This window comes from Sphaerodactylus townsendi, linkage group LG03, assembly GCF_021028975.2.
Source record: "Sphaerodactylus townsendi isolate TG3544 linkage group LG03, MPM_Stown_v2.3, whole genome shotgun sequence".
NCBI classification, from domain to species: Eukaryota; Metazoa; Chordata; class Lepidosauria; order Squamata; family Sphaerodactylidae; genus Sphaerodactylus; species Sphaerodactylus townsendi.
This window is the reverse complement of record NC_059427.1, coordinates 90,300,377-90,323,864: the sequence shown is the minus strand read 5'-3', so window position 1 is coordinate 90,323,864 and position 23,488 is coordinate 90,300,377. Positions and strand designations below refer to the sequence as shown.

The 23,488-nt window shown below is 39.5% G+C and overlaps 1 protein-coding gene across 5 annotated transcripts in view; it reads left to right on the top strand.

Annotated features, from left to right (window-relative positions):
* The window catches only part of P4HA2 (prolyl 4-hydroxylase subunit alpha 2), an 85,327-nt gene that overhangs the window by 8,315 nt on the left and 53,524 nt on the right, over positions 1–23,488 (top strand). For 4 of the 5 annotated variants that reach the window (XM_048488353.1, XM_048488349.1, XM_048488351.1 and 1 more), the window contains 7 exons: positions 4,271–4,370; positions 9,133–9,229; positions 10,054–10,205; positions 12,397–12,534; positions 16,065–16,304; positions 18,379–18,578; positions 19,242–19,418. In XM_048488353.1, coding sequence (XP_048344310.1) covers positions 4,289–4,370; positions 9,133–9,229; positions 10,054–10,205; positions 12,397–12,534; positions 16,065–16,304; positions 18,379–18,578; positions 19,242–19,418 — 1,086 coding nt within the window. In that variant the 5' untranslated portion in view covers positions 4,271–4,288. The remainder of the gene's footprint in view (positions 1–4,270; positions 4,371–9,132; positions 9,230–10,053; positions 10,206–12,396; positions 12,535–16,064; positions 16,305–18,378; positions 18,579–19,241; positions 19,419–23,488) is intronic. The other variant, XM_048488354.1, reaches the window with a different exon arrangement.

Genomic DNA, 23,488 nt, shown 5'->3' with positions numbered 1-23,488 from the left:
AATAATTATGCTGTTAACTGCCCTGAGCCCAAACAGGATGGGGTAGTCTAGAAATTTAATAAATGAAATAAAATGAATTAGTGCCATGGCTGGATCATTTTGTGCTGAAGGCCCAATTGAGAATGCCAGCCCCTCCCTGCAAGGTAGTGAGCTGCTTATGTTCATCTTTGGAAACTTATGGATCCAGTTGACTTTCAGAATGCTCTGCAGACTCTAAACCAGCCAGCAGTTCACTAGATGGCCTGGTTGAAGATTAGACCCGATGATGATGATGATGATGATGATGATGATGATGATGATGATGATGATGATGATGATGATGATGATGATACATTGTTTAAACATGCAGGGAAGCCATTGATTAAATCACTCCCCATTTCTCTCTGTGCTCCTGCCTAAACCAGGGGAGCTGAGGATACAAAATCAGGAGCTTAGAAAGCTAGAGCTTGGTTATGCCTTCAAGACATGGAACTGTGAACATCTTATAGAGCGTTTATGAGAACTGTGAGATGCAATGAAAGCTGCAAAAAGCTATACTTTTCTGCCTCCATTGTGTCCACTAGCTGTTGCCTGGTATGAATTGTTTAGAATGGTTCAGACGTTGACATCCCTGCTTGGGAGTCCCAAAATAGTAAGAATTTGACTTTGAGCTGTGGGCTTCTTTGCAGATAAAGTCTTATCCCTCTGCTGTGACCAACCAGTACTGATATAGTAAATGAGGCTCCATGGCCATTTCCAATTTTGGACCCCTTTAAATAACTCACACAGATATTAAAAGGATTCTGTCTGCTGTAAAACCTACCATTCTCTGGATTCATGCCTGACCTGGTCCTTTCCCAATGCTTTTCGGCATTTATATGCACCCTCTTACCCACTTTGTCAGACGTTTTGGGCTGGGTTGTTACCAATATGCAGATGACACCCAGCGCTACCTGTTGATGGATGACCAATGGAGTTGGTGACAATGGACCTGACTAATGGCCTGGAGGTGGTTGTAAAATTGTTGAAACTGAGCTGGCTGAAAGTTAAGCTATCTAAGATGGTGGTCCTGTGGTTGAGCCAGAACAGACTAGGACGGGGGCTACAGTTACCAGCTCTTGATGGGACACAATTAGAATCAACACCAACTGTCAGGAGCCTGGGTGTCTTGCTAAGCATGAAACAACAGGTCTTGACTCTTTGTAGGACAGCTCTTTTTCCATCTTCGCCTTGTTCAGCAGTTGACTACCACCAATGTCACTCCATGCAATGATCACCTCCTGGATTACTGTAACTTACTCTACATAGGGCTGCCCCTGAGACTACCATGGAAGCTTCAATTGGTCAAGAATGCTGCTGTGTGGGTCCTAACAAGGACCCCTTGGAGAGTTTCTGTTCAAACTATTTTCTGCCAGTATATTGTTTGCCAGTATACTTCCAAATCAGGTTCAAGGTGCTGGTTTTAAACCTTTAAATCCCTTAACAGTCTGGAACCCTCATATTTGTGGGGCCACATCTCCTGCGATATCCTCTATACTTTTGCATTCATTTTTCCCCATGAAAACATTTCCCCAACTTCAACATTTCCCGACATTTTGCTACCCTAACCAGTAGAGATATTTTTAAAATTCACATTTAGTTTGATGCCTCAGACTTCATGTGGCTTGTAGATTACCAGTTAGTTAGTCTTGGGCTCCTTGTAGGACTACAGTGATAAGTTTTAGGGGTGCTAAGTTTGGTAGGTTCATATACTTTATGAATACAAACTACCAGTGAACTTGCTTAAATCAGTGTAGAGGCACCATATGGAGAACATATTGACCTCCACTGTGTTTATAGATTTCCAGAGCTGGGAGATGAGGAAGTTCAGAGCCTTTTTATGTGGCTACTTTTTCCAAACATGTCAGTAAGAAGTCTGTACAGTATATGTCATAGTTAATAGTGCGGATGTGTTGCAAAAATGAACTTCTAGGCTCTATCCAATGTATACACATTTAAGAGACCACCACTACTTTTCTTATGGTAGGAAGAAAGATGGATGTGATCCTAACTTTTGCTCTTGGTCAATTTGCCTTTTTTTTTTTTAAAGAAGCAGCTTTTCAGTTCTGTGCTTAGAAGCTAAGCAATGGAATGCTACTATTTTAGAAGACGGAATGTATTTACTTCAGCTTGAATATTTGGTTTGTTTAGGTCAATCATGTCTCCTTACTGAAAAAAGAAAAACAAACAAGCAAAGGGAGGATGGAGAAAATGTTGCTCTTGTCCATGGGGGAGAATACATTAACTCTGTAGTTTGTAATCTTCAGACAAATAAAAGAGGCATTGGGCAGGTTTAATTTTGCAGACTTCACTTATTTTTCTGTTTTACTTAACATCCAGTGTAAAGAAGGTGGTGTGGGACATGCCATCTGAGATGCCTGAATATGTTTCATTGCTGTTCCAAAACCTATTTACCGAGCCCTATTTGTTCTGATTTGATGAAGTGCTGTTGCTTTTGTTGGTAGTATAACAGCTGTGCAAAGAATGTGCTCAAGGAATGTAACATCACATATCCAGGTGTCTTCCCTCTTCTAACCCAGAACTGCCTTGTGTGCATATTGTTGTTGTTGTTTGCTTATTAACTCTCATGACTCTGTATGATGGAAAACCACTGGATAAGGTAAACAGTATTCTTTGACTTGGCAGCTACTCTGATCTGATGAAGTAGAACGGGCATGAAGGGGGATTGCTATTTTAGCTGGAAAATCCCTTCATGGTCTGGCTTAGCCAAGTTATGTGTCATGTTTCCAGGGAAGCAAGAACAAGCACTGCAGATGGACATTTGTGTTTTAAAATGTCCAAATATATGCACCTAAATAACTCTTTTGGCTTCTTCTCCTAGTGCTGTTACATCGCTTATTGTGGTTGTACTCTTGGCAGACCTTTCATAGTACTTGTCACTCAGCTTTATAAAATGTTCAGATTACTTGTGAGTTATTTGAGAAGCTGGGCATTCTCTTTGTGTCAGAGCAGCTCAGATTATGATCAAATATTTCAGTGTGACATAATTTAGAAAAACTATTTTTGTTTATGCTATCCAACTGCTCATTGCTATTACAGGCCCGTCAGTGTCACCGTAAAGTGAGGGAGAGTTGAGCTGGGAATAATCTTTGCAGTGCATAAATGGGGACTGGAACAATGTGTGGCTTTTCATGAAGAACTGCCTCCTGCTTCCCAAGCTGATTGCTTTTGTGTGATTCTTAAGAGGAAATAAGTGGTTTAAATGGCAAAGTGCTTAGAAGCGCGTGCTTCCTTTGGGAAGAAAATGGTTACTGGATGTTACCCAGATGTGTCGTGGAACCTCATGTAAATATTGGGTCTCATACTTAGCTTTAGGAAGCAGCAGTGCCATGAGTGCCTGCAAGATGAGCCAGGAGATATTCCCTCTTGTGGTTCACCTGCATGCAGGTGTGATGTCACTTAATGAATTCTGCACAATAGCGCCAGTACTCCAGAATCCCACATTTGCACAATTGCACTGAATTAGAACGTGCAAATGCCTGTTAGCTTTAAGTATTTGAACATTCATCTTTTCCTGACTTGACTGTGTGTTTAAATATGCACCATAGTAACCCAGTAGTTTAAGGCACATTTTTGCGCTGCTAGACTGAAACCATTCCAATGACCTTGTTTTGATCTTCTGAGCCGTCTGCTGCCTATGCTAAGGCTGTCACATGGAGGAGGCTGTTTGAAATCACCATGTAGCTCTCTGATTCATGAGATGATTTTTTCATGCAGTGTTTCAGCCCCACTGAGTCATTGGTCTCCCTGTGGCTACAGGTTGTCTCTTGCTACATTTGGTAGCAGTATGAGGCAGATGCCACAGAGGGGCCTGACTCCCTTAGTTAGGTATTGCACTTTGCATAGATGCAGACAGGAAGTTCTTGCAGTACTTTATTGCTGTTGAACAACGTTTCTTAACTTAACTTGCGCTACTGTAGCCACTTTGATGGATCTTTCAAAGTCCAGAAATGAATATTCATAGTAAACAAGAGCATTTCCCTTATTAATGCCACTAGACCAGTGGTGGGATTCAGCAGGCTCGTACCACTTTGGCAGAACCGGTTGATAAAATGTTGCTTGTATACAACCAGTTGTTAAATTATTTGAATCCCACCACCAGAACCGGTTGTTAAATTATTTAAATCCCACCAATGCACTAGACTATGCCGTATTGCTAATGTCGAAAACATGTTTACTTTAGGTTGTGGAGATCAAGACATAACAGATTTTTTTTCTTGGCTTCTTGCAGATTTCCCATTGATTCAAGATGACTCCGTGGATATCATCATTACTGTTAATCTACACTATGAGCACATGGCATGCACAAGCAGAATTTTTTACTTCTATAGGTATGGAAAGGCATGGGAAAGAATGTAGAATTGTGTTATCATAAAATATGGTCTTAAAATCAAAAACATGTTTTTAAAATAATGGATGGTCCCATCTGCTCATAAATATGCCTGCCTCCCTACAAATCATTAAGAATCATCACTCTAGTCATAAGAGGGAATTGCACAATAACTTACTAAAGCTATGACAATATAGTTGTATCTTTGTTTTGCTACAACATGGTAGCTTTCCTCGTGTCCCTGATCAATCTTTCAAAGTGTGTTTGTGTCTATTTTTCACAATCTTGTGATGATCAGTCTCTTTTATTCCAGAGTTAATTGCTCTTTCATATTGCTATTAACATTTTTTGAGATATTTGTAGTAGGTGAGACTTCTATTTTGCTAAGATTTTACAGTTACTGTCAGAGCTGCTTACTCATTTCTAGTTCTATTACGTGTACAAAATGCCAATGCAATGAATAATGATTTTCATGTACTACTCTTTGCTGAGAAATTGCATATGTGTCTCTTCTGTAAAAATCAGCAAATTTGTGACTAAAATATAAGTTAGGGACTATTTTCCTTGAGAAATTAATAAGGAACTTACTACTTAGCATTCAGCAAAAACAAAATAATTTTTGTAAACATTAAGTATGGACACTTCATTTTTTTTCATTCCTCCACACAGAGCCTAACATGCAGAATTTGGTAGTAATGGGTGGTGACTTTTGACTACATAGATCAGAAGGTTGAGAGTTTCCTCTTGCATGGTTTGCCAAAACCCTGGGATGTGCATCGTAAACCTTGTATTCTGATATAAGGATGGAAGGGATGGGAATTTATTTTTCCCTTCCATAATTTAATGCTTGAGCAAGGCTCCGTTTAAGATCGGAAACTGGATTCTGAGAAATGATTTCATGCGTGCAGCTCTTGCTAAAGTTGCCAGTCAGCACTCAGTGACTTCTGTTGTTTCAGATTTCCTTTTCACAAGCAGGCATGTTAGTTCAGTTTATTTGTTTAAAACTAGTGGGCATTACAGAAAATTGCTGTATTTTGAACCTTGCTTTTCATTACATATTACCATTTTTGCTGCCCCTTGCAACAGCAAACACAGCAGTTTTTCATGATACAAACTTAGTCTGATTAATATATGTCCTCAAAATTATTTGTCACGAGGTATCTAAATATTCCTATCAATAATTTTTCCTGTGTGCATGTGCGCATCCAGTGTACAATAGAGAACACAGTATAGCATGACCATGTAGAAAAACTGTTTGCACAATTCATGCTTGGCAGTGTACAGACAGTCATTTGAATTTATTGGAAAAGTTGAGGCACTGTTTCGAATCCAGCACAGGCTAGAATTGTTGCTTGTATTAGTGCTGGAGAATCAGCCAAATTTATCATTTTAATCACTCAGAAAGGATAGTTAAAGCTTTTTTTCCCTTAATCCATATTCATTTATCTTACAAAGGCTCTTTGAAGTCTTCCAGAATTTGTTTTCACCAGATTTTCTTTCCCTGTGCTCCTATGATAGATTGTCCTCATTCATGTTGGAAAAATGTTAATCTGTGCAATCATGGATATTTATTTATTTAAAATATTTTATGCCACCTTTCCCTAAATCAGTGTCCACGAGGCAATGAACATAAAAAGTATTAAAACAATCCAGCAATAAAAAATTAGGAAATACCTGGAGATTTTGGGGGTGGAGCCTGAGGAGGGCAGGGTTTGAAGTTGTAATACCATAGAGTTCACCTTCCAAATCAGCCATTTTCTCAGGTGAACTGATGTCTGTTGGCTGGAGATCAGTTATAATAGTGGGAGGTCTCCAACCACCATCTGGAGGTATGCCAGATGAAATGAAGAAGTTTTCACTGCTGGTGGAAGACAGCAATAGTGGCAGTTGGATGAAATTCCCTAGGACTAAACATTGATGCCACAACCAAGAAGGTTGTGTCTAGCTTCTGACTAGCTTCAGATGGTGGGGGCAGCCAAAGCACAGCCTCCAAAGATTACTGGAGTGTAAAGGTAGGTTCTTATGAGAGGCGGCAGTCCTTGAGATATGTTGGTCCCAGACCTTATTGGGTTTTAAAGGACACTTACAGCACTTTGAATTGAAACTGGAAGCAAATTGAAAGCCAGCCTAGATTAAACAAGACTGAAGTCATCACTCAAAATAGGAAGAGGGAGAGGAGCTTATACATCTCTTCGGGCCTGGATTTTAGACAACGAATTAACCCTGTAATGTACTGCACCACTTTGATCACCTTAACTGTAGAAACATGCAAAAAAAAAAGACACCCAGTATTGACACATTTTTAGGAACACCTGATGTTCCTCAGACACTACATTTTCAGACTTCAGTATTAAATCACCCTCTGTTTAAGAGATTTATTTTAAAAAGGCTTTAAATTAAAAAAATTACTTTGCAGGTTTTATGTGGTGTAAAATAATTTTGCAAGGGCAGTGAATATTCCGATGGCTGTAGTAAACAAAAATGTCTTATTAAATTTAACAGGCCATACTAAGGAATGATTGTAAAAACTACTGGCATTTCTTGCTGTTGAGCTTGTAAATGTCAGTGTAATATAGGTAACCTGCAGCTCACCATATGACTGTATAAAAATAGCACTTTTTCTCTTGTCTCTTCTTTGCTTCAAGATACACTCCCTTAAATTTAATGTTCTTTTTAAAGTAACTCAGGTTTAGGACAAATAACGTGAATCACAGTTAGAACACGTAGTTGCTGTTGATAAAATCACATTCTCTGTTGAGAGCAGGTGGAAAGTTAGTGTGATATCTTTTACTCAGTCTATTATTACAATTTGCAGTTCAGTCCAGAACAGAGTTACTCCACCTTTAGCCCATTGAGGTCAGTAACTCTGTTCTGGATTGTGCTGTTATGCCCTAACAAATCTATTTTCTGCTCTCCCCAAAGTAATCTAATTTTATTATTTTAAAAAGGGGGTTTCATTTTAAAAACAAAAATGTTTTGAAATAGAAACAAGCTGGTTTCCTGAGAAATTGCAAGAGGCAGTTTAAAAATGGCTCCTCCCAATTTTTTCCCCTGATCTCTATGATTCCTTTAACTAATACTTAGCTGCTCTCAACATTCCATCCCAAAATCACGGACCCATTTGCAGTGCTGTCCTATGCAGAATTTTTCTAGTCTAAGCCCATTAATTTCACAGGGTTTAGACTACAGTAATTCTGCATTGGATTGAACTTTTCTGTTTTCATTAGAACTTTGTCAAAGTTTAAACTTATATTTTCCAGTATACTTGAAGAGACTGCATACCTCGTGCAAGTCCAGACCCTGTGTCTGATCCTGCACAGCTGTGTGCTATGAGGAATAGTAAGGAAATAAACCCACAGGAATCAAGATTTGAACAGAAAGATAGCTTTACTGGACAGCATAGGTATCTGACCAGGGTGTCCTCTCCAAGAGAGGCGCACCCTCCCATACAAAAGATAAATTTTACTGTGCTGAATTTGATAGTTCACACACAGAATACTAAGAGGTATTAACTTCTGTAAACTTTCACCATTGTTGTTCCGTTTCCATAATAGTGAAGAAACATTAATCATAAAAGGCTTCTCTTAATAAGGTGGTTGTCTTTTTTTTTACCAATTTTAGTCTCTTGAGAGTCCTTTTTTTTAATTGAGTGGAGTGATCTCCTCACTCCAGAACCAATACTAATATCTCCTTGTTTTTAAGATCTTTTTTGAGACACACAAATGAGCTTTTTTTTCCTGTAGAAAGACTCCTACAGTTAGTCTGTTCCTCTTCTTAATCACATTCCTCTTAGGGAGTTTTCAAAGGAATGAGATTAGAACCACTGTAGTGATGAGGGAGAATTGGCCCTGAAAATGTTAAATCCATAAGCAGGTTTAATCTGCCAGAGAAATGCCAATCACAGTGATTGAAGCTATCCACTGTGCTGCCTTGATGGTGTTATAGAAGCAGAGTAAACGAGTGAACTTGCTGATGTTCAAAATACTTCTGTAATCTGAAAGCTTTTTTGCAGCATGTTGAACATCAACCGGTCTGGTAAAAGGGGCAGTGCCATAATAATTTTTCTCTACGATTCTTGAAAGAACTCTGTTAAGGAAGGAACCATCAAAAATTATTCACGAAAAAATCCTTCTCATGACACTGAGTTTTTCAAACTTCAGGAATGTATCCTGCCAGTGTTTAATAAAGTTGTTAGTTTCCAGGTGGGGTCTGGAGATCTCCCACTGTTACAACTGATCTCTTGGCTATCGAAATCAGTTCCTCTGTAGAAAATCACTGAATTGAAGGGTGGACTGCATGACATTATGCCTTGCTAAGGTTGCTTCCCTCCCTAAACCTCACCTCCCAAGGCTCTACCCCCAAATCTCCAGGAATTTCCAAACATGAGTGGGGTCCACACTCATGTTTTTACAAGCAAAAAGTCCTCTATCTCCAGAGCATGATTTTCCCATTTCCCTGTTCCTGTGGAAGCCCAAAATGTCCCCTACACTGGTACATTAATCTGGATCCAACCCATAGAATTAACCCTAATCCCTTAAATGTTGGTATATAGAGGGGAGTGACATCTCATATTGCAAATCAGTAATAAGATTTGACTTTGTATGGCCATGTTCCAGAAGCATTTTCTCCTGACGTTTCGCCTGCATCAGGAGAAAATGCTACTGGAACATGGCCATACAATCTGGAAAACACAACACCCGAGTGATTCCGGCCAAGAAAGCCTTCAACAATACATTGAACATTTGACTTTGTTTTTATTTCAGGCCAGATGACCGACCTGATTTATGCAGAAAAAGATCTGGTTCAGTCATTAAAGGCGTATATTCAAGAAGAAGAATCTAAGCTGTTAAAAATTAAAAGGTAAAAGGATGTGGAAAATCTTTCCATTTTAATTTTGAAGTATGACAAAAACATAGATTGATGTTTTAAACACGTATTAGTCTCACTGTTTGAGCAAAACAATGTGTGAAGATCTGTTTACTGTATTCTTCAAAATCCCTATAGCTCAGTGTAGGTTTTGGATTGGATATACGCCTCCTTTCGCCCTTCCTGTGCTTGGTTACTCAGTGATAATGCCACTAGAACTGAATGTATTTGTTTATTTATTTGGAATATATCTTAAACTGCCATTGTGGCTTCCAGACACTCAAGGCAATTTACAATTAATCATATTAAATCATACAAACTTCATTTTATTACAGGTGGCATCAGCCCTTTTTAATAATTGTGTGGGAAACCACCAAGGAAATCCTGGGTCATTATGCAAGGCAGGTGATGGCAAACCCCCTTCGAATGTTCAGCCTAGAAAACCTTATTGGTCATCATACATCTGCTGTTACTTGATGGCACTTTGTATACAAACACACACGCAAAAGTCCAGCAAAAGTGTGTTGATATTCCACTGTCTTAATATATTTATTCTCAGAGAGATAATAAAGTAGAGGCTGGGTAAACCATAAATTTTCACTCTGTAGGTTTAGAGGTATACCTAGGAAATATGAAATGTGACAAGATAGTAATAGCTATAGGCAAGACAGAAAGGAAAATGGTGAGTGCATTCCTGTTAAACTTGGTGAGGATAATTGAGGGGCTTTGGACAAATATAGTGTTTACCAACTGTTCAATTTGTGTGTGGCAGCTAAAAGTCAAATCCAACCATTTTTCTGCATTTCTTTATTTTCCAGTTGGGCGGAGAAGATGGAATCTCTAACTGTCAAATCCAGTTCAGATCCAGAGGGTTATCTTGCACACCCAGTCAATGCCTATAAACTGGTGAAACGTCTAAACACAGAATGGCTGGAGCTAGAGAATCTTGTTCTCCAGGATTCAACCAAGGGTGAGCACCTTGATAAAATTCAAGTCTAGCAGTACTTTAAAGACCAACATTTTCCAAGATATAAGCTTTCGTAAGTCAAAGCACATTTTGTCAGATACAAATGAGACCCACCATTCCTTGCATCCAGGTGAGAAAGTGGGAGAGATGCTAACAAAGAAAAGCCAGCTGGAGTCAAGATGCATAAGTGTAATGCAATGATTACCTTGGTTAGCACTATGAGTTATTCATGGAGGTGGAAATGCCATTTTATTGCCCTTTATGGTGCTGATGCTTCAGTTTGGTTCTTCAAGTTTCACTGCTACTCACCTCAAATGACCCTGATAAAGAGAGACTGGAATAGATGTTAAGGAATTTGGGGCTATCTTGTTACAGGAAGGCATACATATTAGAGCCCTGGTATTTTTGTTTTTTTTTCTGAAACAATTTGGGAGGTATGAATGAGAAGTGTTTTGGGTGTGTGTGCTTAATCCTCTTCATACCTGTCACAGCCTTTAAGTTATTTTTTCTCTTGCAGCATTTCACATTTTTAAACATGCATTTAAATGCTGTTGGTGAATAAAGTTGATATAGGTTATGTGGGCAAGGACAGGGTAAATACAGTCTTCTGAAATTGCTTTTCCTGGGGGAGTGGGTTCATAAACACCTTTGTAGCATGTGGTTGTTTCACCCAGACTTATGCTGTGTTCTCAGCTGAGGTCCTTGAGATAGGTTCCAGTTTGGATTTGTTATAGGGCACTCAGCTTCATAGATAAGCAATAACTTCAGTGTTTAAACAAGTAATTATTCTGTGCTGCCAACTGGGGCAGCTCCTTTCCCTCCTCTTAAGTGAGAGATCTTCAAAAAGCTGGTAATCTTTATTTAAAATATTTTTAAAAAATCTTGAATTAAACATGCCAGAGGTCCTACAAGCAAGTAAAAGTGAGGATTGCTTGATTCTGTCTTGTTTTCTTACTGTGTGTGAATAATCTACTTTGACCCCAAGCATGGGTTTTGGGCAAGGGCAGGGTCCCCCTTGTTGTCTCCCCTGATGTCCAGTACTGGATTGTATATGCAGCCATTGTAGTACATAAAATTTCACCACTGAGATTTCATTTTGTGTACAGACTGTGTTTGATTCTTTTAATCTGTGATCTTAATGAATTAATGTACATGGCAATCAAATTCTGCTAGCTAGAAGTGATCTGCAGAAGGTTTTAATCTACAGAACTAAGAGTTGCGAGTCACAGCATGAGAGAAGCTCTATGTATAATATATCATTCACTTGTTCTTCAGTAAATATTTCATATGATAAACCTCTATTTTGAAACCGCTTTAGATGAGAAGACCTTGGTTTCATAATGCTTTAGGGGAAGTGCTTTTTCTCAGAACTAGACCGCATTTCCCTTCGGTTAAGAGTTTAGAGACTTTGAGGTGTATTTTCTTTTTGTCCAGGAACTGTAGCATATGTTGGAATGGTTTTCCAAATGAAAATGGCAATTTTCCTGAAATTAAAGGAAATATTTATTGCTTTGTAGAATTCCATATACATAAGTGGTGCTGTAGAACTAAATAGATGATAACAAATATGGCATTACATCTAGAGTAGTGTCTGTTGCCAGTAAGCTCATTGCTGAACCTTGATATGATCACTGTGAATCATACAGGATGAAATCTCCATTTGTTTTTACTTGAGGTGTCATCAGAGGAACATGATCTTAAATGAGAGTGCATCCTTGCACTGCTGCTATGTTTTGCACCCCTCCCTTCCAAATACACATTAAAGAACAGAACTGATTAATAAAGTCCATGCCCCCATCCTATGTATAAGCATGCTGGTCATGGAATCCATCTTGCTTGAAGCCCCTTCAAGACGACCCAGTTCCTGTGTATGAGTCCAGCCTATGGTACTGACAAATGTTTCTGTCCATTACCTAAATTTACTTTTACTTGCTTCCAGGCACACAGTTTATTTTCACCCATGATGGCTCTGGCACATTTAGTTGTTTGTTTTTAATTTTCCAGCTAAATATCATTTTTATAATTTAGAGTACCCGCTGAGAAACGTTTACGGTAAGTTTAGAGTTCAGCTCTTTGAATCCAACAGTGGATATACTATCAAGCAAAGCACATGTTCCCAATTGTAGATTGTTGTGGTGTCGATTATATGACTCTGAGACACAGTGTTAAGTGTTTCCGTCTTGTTCATATAAAGGTTTTATTACAAACCTCACAATTCAGCGTCAGTTCTTCCCCACTGAAGAAGATGAGATGGGAGCTGCCAAGGCATTAATGCGTTTGCAGGACACATACAAGCTGGACCCTGAAACAATTTCAAAAGGAGAATTTCCAGGTGATAACTACTTTACTGGCTTTCCTAATAATTTTGATTCTGTTTTGTTTTCCCCATTACTACCAGTGACAGTTGTGTGAGCCACAAAACTAATATTGCTTTTCTACAGTCTGCTTCCTTTCAATTTCGCCATGTTTCCAATGGTATAATACCAGTTTCTTTTTTCATTCTCAGGGCTGTGGTTAGCAATGAAAACTTTTTAATCTTTACCAGATTTCAATAAGCTTGATTCAGATGCATATATTATTACAGTGAAGCCACAGAAGTGAGCTGGAGATGTATAATGCTCTTGCTGTAGTTTGTTTTGATGTATTTGTGTGTTTTTGTTTGAAATACTTTCTAAATCTTTAAGGAAAATTCTACTTACTGATCTAACTCACTCCAAAAAGTTATTTTACTTCAAACTGGCATGCTCACTCAGTGTTGTTGATCTAGAGTGCAATTTGAGGTCACATACATTTCAGAGAGAACAAGAATTTGGCAAGCTGTTAACACTTGAGTGATAGCTGAGATTTGCATGTGTTTATCAGAGGTTTTTTGAAACAAGATAAGTAACTCAGACTTTGTGCTGAGCATAAATGTGTGTTACTTTAAGTCATTTAACTTTTAATTCTGGTCTCTCAGTCTGTACAGGCTAATAAAAATGTCTGGAGACCAACTTCTATAAGTGTACCTTTAATGTCCAAGAATTGTGATTTTTTTTCTTTTGGTAGGTTTTCCAGGCAACATAAAGGAGTGGGGGTAGGGGAGGGAAGCAGGCACATGGGATCATACATTAAGGGGGGGACCTGCCATGTTAAGTCTGGTAGAATTCTCTGGTTTGAAATTGATCAAATGGTCTTGCGCTGTGATGTTGGCTATGGTTTCTTCCTGACTTCTGTGATCTGACAATGGTTCTGTTGGGCTGGACATTAGTATTCCTTCCCTTTCTACAGTTGGTTTGATGGACTCTCTGGTTTGACACTGGATGTGTTACATTTGCCACATTGGTCAGTAGTTCTGCTGGGATTATCTGTAACACTAATTTGGTTTGGCTTATTGGTTCCATTTGTGTTTGGAGGCTTTTGGCCAATAGTCTTGCTGTTAAGTATTTAGCTATTTGCCCTAGAGAAAGCATAGAGTTTCCCCTCCATTGGAAACAATGGAAGATGGCTAAAAGGTACAATTTTGGGGTCATTTGCTTGCAAAACAGCCACTCCAGACTCTCAAAAAATTCCTTATAGGGAATATTGGACCCAAATAATTTCACAATTTCATGAAAAAAATTCAAAAATTGAACTGAACTGGTATTGAAAGTCCGGATTAATTTATAATATTGATCATTGTGCCCTCACTAAAATGGGATCTTAACAAAATCCCAATTTTTTTCTGGTGCATGTACCTAGCCATAGCATGCTATGAGATTGTATAGGTTAAGAGAGGAGACCTGTTCAAACAATACATCCAATACTGTTACATATGAGGCGATTGGAAGTGGTCAGAAAGCCTCGGCCTTTGCTTCTTTCCCATGCGCAGACTGGAACAGTGATTCTCGTTCTGAGGCTTGAGAGCCACAGGTGGTTCTTCTGAGCCCCGTTCCACAGTAAACATCCCATGTTTCAGAAAAGTGGGCTAGGCCCTTGTGCAGTGGGGTAGTTAGTTCCCATCTTGAAACAGCCACCCCCCAAGAAATGAGCAAGCAGTGAGCCTCCCTAAGGTGCAGGCCTTATTCCAGGAATGGCTATAATGGTTGAGGGTAATTGTGAACATGGCTCTCCATGATCCACAGAGAACGATTAGACTAGAGCATGCTGCCTAACTACCACATACTATGTTTATTCTCTCTCACTGATTTTGGAATTCAAAAACCTGCTTTCAAGGATGGACTTTGATTTTAGTCTTTGTTCTACCATGAAACTCAATAGAAGATTGTCACTGGAACAATTAACATGCAAAACCATTGATATATTGGTATGTCGAAAGTGAGCCATAGGTTTGCGCACTAGAGCCCGTTAATTGTTTGCTTTCTTCATTTTTTTGTGTAGTCCCATATTTGGTTATTTCCTGTTTAGCTCTCCAAAACAAGATTATAACTGCAGCTGGAAGCTGGTGCAATCCTGGTTGAGAAAGCAAGCAGAGACTGTCATTTGTTCTGATGTTACAGAAAACTGTGGTTTGTGCTGAAGAGGCTTGGAGGATTTTCATGTTTTTTCCATTTTGCATGCATTTCTCTTAAACTTTGCCTTGTAAACTAATGCTATGAGCACTGTTACAGGAAGGGATAATTGCTTTTCTTTTAACACTTTGCTTTATGTGTTCATACACATTCCATATAAAGCCAATTCTTAACAATTTCTTCCTCTCCCATATTGCTCTCTTCTTGACTCTGAATTGCGCTGGGAAATGTATGCTTTTACTTGCTTTCCTTCATTTTAATTGTGAAAGACATTATGCCTGGCAGTCACAAGGATCTGGGTTGGAGAGCTGGGACTGGGAGAATGCATGCCAGATGAAAGCCATTCTGTGACCGCACTCTCTCTGTGTTAGGCTGCTTGCTGTGTTTCAGCAGAATTTTCAGTTCTGTTCCATGAAACCTTGTGCCTGCATACTGTAGGCTACCTCTAAAATTCTGAGGTAGCATGAGGGCAGTAAACATGTACAGCTCTTGTTACAGCCAGGTTTAAGAGTGTGGGAAGAGGAGGCAGGGAATAATTTTTATAACCCTACAATTTTCCTGCACATTTTGTTGGCTCCTCGTGCATTCAGGAATCCTTTTCTTTTCCTCTCCTGTTTTGCTTACCTGCATTTTCACACACAATATCCTTCAGTTGAAAAGATGAGAGATGATAGTATATCATATATGAACACAATAACTATAAGTGACTGTTCTGCCCCCCAGGTGAATCTGTTTTTGGTGCCTTGTACTTGGCTAGGACAGAGTGGGGGAGACACAAGCCAGGTTCAACAGTTCAAACAATAGGTTTCTTACTTAGGAGAATTAAGACCCTAACTCCTCCCTTGCGTCTGTCTACTCTAAATCAAGACTTGCTTGTCTTTAGCAGATTTGAAGCTGTAGACTGTATCTTCTCTTGGTTGCTTTCAAGAAAGTCCACTGTGTCTTGCTTCCCTTTTGTTCTTTCAGTCTTTGTCTGGTTCTAATTGCTGTCAACCTTAACTTGTGCTCTGTATATCACCATAGACTACTATGGACCACTATACATGTTACGAATATTACAGTCTCCAGCTAACCTTGGCACCTCACTCTGATTGACTGGCTAGAGCTAAAACAGGGGATTACTGGGTAAAGAAGGAAGACTGCCCCTTGGGAAATGTCTTAAAGGGACAGGTGCTAACTAAAATTCCCTCCCTTAGAAGACTTTACAATGAACTAAACCCCTGCTAACTATGTGGAAACTGAAGCTTAATGGAGAAATAACAAAAGCCTCTGTGGGGGCACAACAGTGACTTTGGTCCTTGGGAAGTTCACGTAATGTTTCAAAGTAGAAATGCTTGATTTTAATTCATTCTTGTATTAACATTTCTAAATTTAGGAACAAAATACAGATCCTTCCTCACGGTGGATGATTGCTTTGGCATGGGGAAAACAGCTTATAATGATGGAGATTATTACCACACAGTATTGTGGATGCAGCAAGCATTGAAACAGCAGGACAACGCTGAAGAGGCCACAATCACTAAAGTGGAGATTCTAGACTACCTCAGCTATGCAGTATTTCAGCTTGGTGATATACTGCGAGCTATGGAGCTTACCAGGCGTCTGGTTGCCCTGGGTAAGAAGCTTGTACTTGGGAAAGTTTGCTTCATCTCAGACAAAACTGTTTTTACAGAGAAGCTGAACAAGCACAACATTCAGCCTTGCATAGTACAACAAATATTTAGACATGATCAATTTGGAGCACCAAAGTAGTGTGGAGGATTTCAATAGAACTCAGTAGGGCCTTTTTAGATGTACTTCTCTCACCTAGGTCCAAATATACATGCTGGGAATACAACCAGATGTTAGAGAGTACGTGAGGTCTGTGTGTGTCTCCAGTATTTCTATCAGGTTCTCCTTTTCTGCTCAATGCAAGTCAAGTGTGTTAAGAATAAAAGTGACATTTAAGGCTTAAAAAAAGGAGGAGGCTGGAATGTTATATGAGATGAACAAACAGCTCTCTCATTCCCTGTAACATCCTTCTCTCTGAATAGTTGACCCATGTAGAACTCCCTGCTTGCTCCTTGTTCAAGTAATTGTGCCCTTAGTTTAGGTTAATGGCTTACATGCTTGCTAATTTAAAAAAAAGATGTCTAAGCTGATGCAGTCAGTATAGCTTTATACTTGTGAAGAAAGCTGGGAGGTCTGAGCCAAGACTTGATGAACTTCACACAAAAAAGATCAACTTGTAAAAAAAAATTAAGACACAATTTATACCGGTATATGCACACAGCAACATGGGATCAGTTTTTCTGTGTTAGAATCTCACATGTTAGATGAACATATGTGAGTAATGTGACTCCTTGGGTAAGTCTTCTCACATGCAGTGGGCAGTGGCACCCTGCCTGCATATACTTGGTGACATGTATATGCAGCATGTTGAATTTCTAGGAGGCCAGATGTGCCTTCTTTCAGCTACCTCATAGGATTGTCCTGGGAGTAAAATGGAGAAGGGGAAACTATGTGTGCCATTCTGACGTGAAAAAAAATGGATCAGATAGATGTGTTTGTGTGAGCTTCTCACATCCCCAGCCAGCCATCCTTTCCCCATATCTTGTGAGTTTTTTATATTCTAAAGGTGAGTAATTTCCATTGAAGAAGGAAAAGTGCTATGTATCAGTCCTATCCAATGCTATGCACGTTTCACCCTTAACTTAATTTTAAAGACTTTTTGTTCCTGAAAGACACAAGTAATAATTCTTAATTCACCTGTCTTCCACCACTGCTATAAACATTTCTGTAAAGAAAAGCTGCCCAGATAAGCTGTAAAAAAGAGAATCTTAAAAAAAATGATGGGGCTGTGATTTAAAAGACCCTGCCTTAACCCGCAATTATAATTTTCTGCTATAGTAGGATTCTTCTGTGGAATTAAATGTTCATGTGCCGACTAATCTTCACTAAATTACTTGGCACACTTTTCATTATACTGAGTAATTTGGAGCACTTTTTAAATTTAAATTTTGGCAGCAATCACTACAGTTCATTTCTTACATTAGAATTCATTTTATCTTATTGTGGAAAAATAAATCTTTCCATTCGTGTCAAGAATCGATTACGTCAACCCTGAAGATGTAAAATAGTTCCACTTGTACTGCAGGAACCTATTTGTAATTGTAAATTTTGCGGTGGATTTGCTAAGGTCTGTTTAAAGAACTGTTGGAGATATATACGTTTTAAAAATTTGTAAGCTCTGAAACTTTTAGTAAAAATGGCCTTTAGAATGTTCTTAATCTTCTCACTTCCCTTTACCTTGTATATAATTGACAAAATTATTTCTGAAAGGGTAAAACTATTTATTCCATTCCTTGGTTGGAGTGTTTTTTGGCTAGCATGTAACAAAAAGCACTTCTTTACCTCTCTAAATGGTATTTCTTTTAAGGCAAAAAGGCACTTTGTATAAGTGAAGCAGGGACTATATTGTTAAAGGGACTACCGTTTCAGGCAGATTGAAATCTTTTTCCCTTTTCTTAACCTTAGCGCGTTCTCAGATAGTGACCTTAATTTACTTCAGTCTTGTTTGAGAAGCATGGAAGAAATTCTTACTTGTGCAAAGTAACTGGGGTACTTTTGTAAAATTGGAGGCTCCTTCTGATGAGATTCCTTGGATATTGTAACTAGACGTCTTCCTTTTATCCTTCTCTCCTACCAAGCTCCCAGTCATGAAAGAGCAGGCAGTAACATGCGGTACTTTGAGATGCTGCTGGAAAAAGAAAAGGAGAACCAGGTGTTAAATGAGACATCAGACAAAACAGAAGCAACCACACAAGGTGGAATCTATGAAAGGCCTCAGGACTACCTGCCAGAACGTGAGACCTATGAGGCCCTCTGCAGAGGAGAAGGTGTGAAAATGGTGAGGGAGAGAAAGAAAGATGGGTAAAGATTTCAACTACTTATTTTGGAAGTACATTCTGACAGTCAATTCTGTGTTACTGGAAGTAGTTGATATGAGGCCTAATGAAGAAGTACACATGTGGCTGAACTTTGTCCCCGCAAAGTTCTGTTCAGCAGAACCATTTTTGTCAGAAATGATTTGTTTTTAAACACATGTATCCTTCTTCTAAGTCAGGGATCTGCAACCAATTGGCCATGCTGGCAGGGGCTGATGGGAATTGTAGTCCATGAACATCTGGAGAGCCGCAGGTTGCAGAACCCTGTTCTAAGTGTACTTGAAGTAACTTTCAACAAATATCTGAATATATGATCAACATCATTATCTGAAGCAGTACTACAACTCACTAAGAAGAAAACTGAAAACAAAACCTTTGGCAATTTCCTTAAAAATTGCAGGCACAGTTAAAAAAACAAAAACCTAAAGCTCAGCCAGCAAATCCTTGTTGAAACAGAACAGTTTATGAAAGTTAGGAAAGGCAATTTCATACCTTGTAGTGGGGTATGCCATAGGTGTGGGGGGAGGGTATTCTCTGAAAAGGTATGCCTCCTATTGCTGCCTTTAAGTGTAGCCTTATATTCAGCATTTTAAATCTGCTCCTGGTTTACCTGGATTTGTTCTCAGACCCCTCAAAGACAGAAGAGACTGTTCTGTAGGTACCACAATGGAAACAAAAACCCCAACCTGATTGTAGCACCTTTTAAAGAAGAAGATGAATGGGACAGTCCACACATTGTCAGATATTATGATGTCTTATCTGATGAAGAAATAGAGAAGATTAAGGAGGTGGCAAAACCAAAAGTGAGTGTTTTCAATTTTTCAAAAGATAAAATGCTGTGTTAGTGTAACATGTTAATTTATGAAAGTTGTGAATCTGCTGCTTAAGCATGCAAGAGCTAACCAAGCTAGCTCTGATTGTGACAATGCTTGAGGATAGACCATGCAGGGTCAGGGGGGAACACGTTTTCCTCGCAGCTGTTAGGATAGACCATGCAAAAACTTTACAGTTGGAAGTAGTGTTTAAAACAGGTTTATGTGGTAGTGAGCCCAATTTCAAAACGCATCTTAGGAAGTCCAGGCTATACCAGGGCTCAGCTGTCCCAGAGCCATTGTCAAAATCATTTACCAGGAGACTGCTCATACAGGATGCAAACTCCTTTTTCTTCCTCTAAAATTCAACCCTCCTTTTTGTGTCAGCCACAGTCAGTCATCTGCAATGAGGGACTACAGTTCCAGGTACAATCCTAGGCCCTTTCCGCATGGGCCAAAAACAGCGCCCTAGGGACGGCAAAAATGCCGTCCCTAGGGAGCTGTTTGCATGGGGAGCGCTGCTGCATTGCAGCAGCGCCGCCCTCGCTCCCCCCCAGCGGCACGAAGCCGCTGTTTCCCAACCTCGCTCCCAAGTGAGGTTTTCCGGAAACAGCGGCTTCAAACTGCTGCTGTGCGAACAGCAGAGGCTGGAAGGCACCATGTCCCCCGCACCATCCCTGCAAGCTTACCTCGTCTCCTGGCTTCCGGCTCGTCGCAGAGGCCAGGGGACATGCCCCCCTGGCCTGCGACTCCAGAGCTGTTGCTCCAGCTTGTGGGGGCGTTTCCCCTGGCCTCTGCAATGAGCTGGAGTAAGCTTGCAGGGACGGTGCAGCCTGTGCGAAGGCTGTGCCGCCGCCTGCTGCCCTCTCGGGACCGTTCATCCTGGGGGGGTGCGTTGGTATCGTTAACGCTGACGCACCCCCGCACCGTTGTGGTGCAGAAAGGGCCCTAGATACATTTGTTCAGCTTTCTGCAGCAATCCTATATATGCTTATTAATGACTGCAGGAACCCTGACTTCCAAGTAATCATAGATATTAGCAAACAGCATCTCTACTAGGCGTGCCATTCTCAAATTTCCTTCTTAAAACTACATAAAGCAGTGCCAGGTTTTAGGCCAGTGGTGAATACTTGAATGTTTTATTCATTATAATTTAAATAGCCTAGTGAAAACAAAAATCTTTTAATGGGACTACGTTGTAATGAACTTTTTTTTCATTTTGACCTTTTCCTTGCTCCCCAGTCATTCCTACAAGAAAACTTTATTACATCTACAGTGCTTATTTACTTTGCCTGCTGAGCTCACTTGCATGCAGTTTTTAAAGACCATTGATTTTGTATCAGAACCTGAATTCACACACATTCAAATTGCTCATTAGTCTCTTTGGCCTCATGTTAACTGACCTGTAGTGTATCTGGGTTATGTTCTTTAGTTGCATCTCATACTGAAAATGTAATGATGTAAACTGCAGGGTTCGTGGAGCTGGCATGCAAAGAAATATGGTACTTCAGGTAGAATTCTTCTGCATTTAGCACTGAATGAATAATGAAAAAATGTTGGAAATGAAAAGGAAACCTTTTCAAGACCATTAATCTCGTTCAGGGTATTTATGAAGTCATAGTTCTTTGTCAGTTTCTTGGCTGAAATATTTGTTTGCCTCATGGCCGTATTAATTCAGATATTTTTCTGATGCTTTACAATTACCTCATACTAAAAAAACTGTGCTTGGTTTTCAGACTGCTTTGGACAATATATAGAAAGCAGCAGCATGCATGTTGTTAGTCCACATTGTTCAAAATGAGCACTGTGAATATACAGTTAAGTGTGTGTAGGGAGTATTACATCTACACCCACCCACCCACCCCCGGCCAAAGGTTGGAGTTTTAACCTGGGATGAAGTCATGTAGTTTTAAATGAAGGAACATTTGTGTTTGCTAAGTGATGCCTTTTTAGAGACAAGTAGTATTGAAAAGGGTACAGCAGCTGTAAAGATAATATCTGTATTTTGGGCACAGTTCCTTCAGAGTTTGATGTACAGCAATCAAAAGAATTATGCAAGGTCATCTCCTCTCGGTTCTATTAAAATTATACTTTGAAGCAATGGTGATATATAGCCCTAGGCAAGAAAAACCTTAAATTCAAGGAAACTTTTGTTTATAAGATACTTCTACTAAATATAAGTGAGCTAAGAGGAAAATTCATAATAAAATATTTTGCATGAATGTTAATTGCATCAGATCTGTAAAATATGTCTCCTCTGTCAAAGAAATAAGTGATTGGATTGGGAAAGAATTTTACTTTCCAGCCACTATGTGCTATCTTTCATTACTGCAATTTCAAATGCAATAGACTGTAGGCTGAGACGGTTGACGCAATAGCATTCAATCAAAAATAAGTCAGTTTCAGGTAGCTGGCTCAAGGTCGACTCAACCTTCCATCCTTCTGAAGTCAGTAAGATCAGTACCCAGCTTGCTGGGGGTGAAGTATAGATCGCTGAAGAAGTAAATGGCAAACCACCCTGTAAAACATAGTTTGTCTAGTAAAGTCATGATGCGGTCACCCCATGGGTCAATAATGACCTGGTACTTGCATGGGGGACTACAGTTACCTTTAATATCCTAGTGCATTTTAATTTCTTTTTCATTTAGGGCAACAGAAGCCCACAGAAAAAAAACCCCACATGGCAAGAATGAGACAATTGCAGGCATAATGAGAAGTTCCAAATGCTAAATTATATCACTGCAAGCAATATTTCATTGTATAATGAAAGATTTCCAAAGAGTAATTTTCCAGCTGTGATTTGTAGAATAAGCGCCTGCAACGGAATAGCAGATGAGGCAGAATTCTGGACCCTCCTTGTGCCAAAAGCTGCATGATGAGACACGGAAATTAATAAGAGGATTAGGAGGTAAAAGGGAGAAAAGTAGTATCTAGACATCAGGGGGGAAAACAGGGAGAATGATGAGCTGGATTTTATTGTCGTTTAGATAAACATATGTGGGAATTCTCTGGCCAGCAAACACTTTCCCACAAAATGGCATGCTAGCAAGTCTCAATCTGGCTACCATTCCCTCCATGCATTCTTCTTCCCTCTGGCTTAGCAACCAGAGGACCCAGAGTCTGCCAGATGTTATTCACAGTTAGTGATTCTACATTCTAACTGTTGTTTTACCAGTAAACTAGAGTGTGTGTTGGAAACACCAGGGAGCCTTTTCCCTCATGTTCCTAAGTTAATGAAACTTTCTGACCCAAATCAAGCTATACATATCTTGCAACTCTTGTAAGCATTTCTATTTGCGTATGCATTGAGAGAAGTTTTCAAGGAGCCCTACACAATCAGAAACTGACAGATCACTGTAAGGATGTGGCAGTGTAGATATAGAAGACATAGAAGATATAGGCAGTGTAGATATGGTATGATCAATTCATGCTTGCAGCAGCTTTGCAAGGAAAATACATTGTATACTGGACAAGAAACTGAGACAATGCAGTTTGTGCGAACTGCATTTCATAACTGAACCCAGCAGTTAGTCTCCAATCTGTATTTGTGTTTTAAAAGTCCATGACTACAGTTTCCATAGTTCTTCTACCTGATGTCAGCTTTCAAGGGTTTTTCCCCCTACTTGGGCAAATAAATTTGCCTCCTCTGACCGTTGTGCCTGTCTATGCTTAGTTTTGTGCAAAATGTTATGTTTAAGCAGGAAGAGATGGGAATGTGCACATTTACATTCCTTTGCATGCTGCTTGGGAACCTGAGAAAGAATGCACAGTTTGAGTTTGGCCTGAAACATTGAATGAAACTCAAATGCATTCTTGTAGGATGGAATTTGTTTCAATAAAACAGATCCCACCCCCTCCCCGGACTAATGTTGCAACATCTTTCTGTAACAAATGTGTATAAATGCTTTCTATTAGCATATTTTCAGTATAAACATATTCTGAATTTTAATCTTCAGAATTTTATCTATGCTAGATCTTTAGGATGAATTCAGGGAGTGGCTGCTGCGGCATCTGAGCTGCCAGTACAGTGGGTTTGCTATGGTCACTGTATTACCTATGCT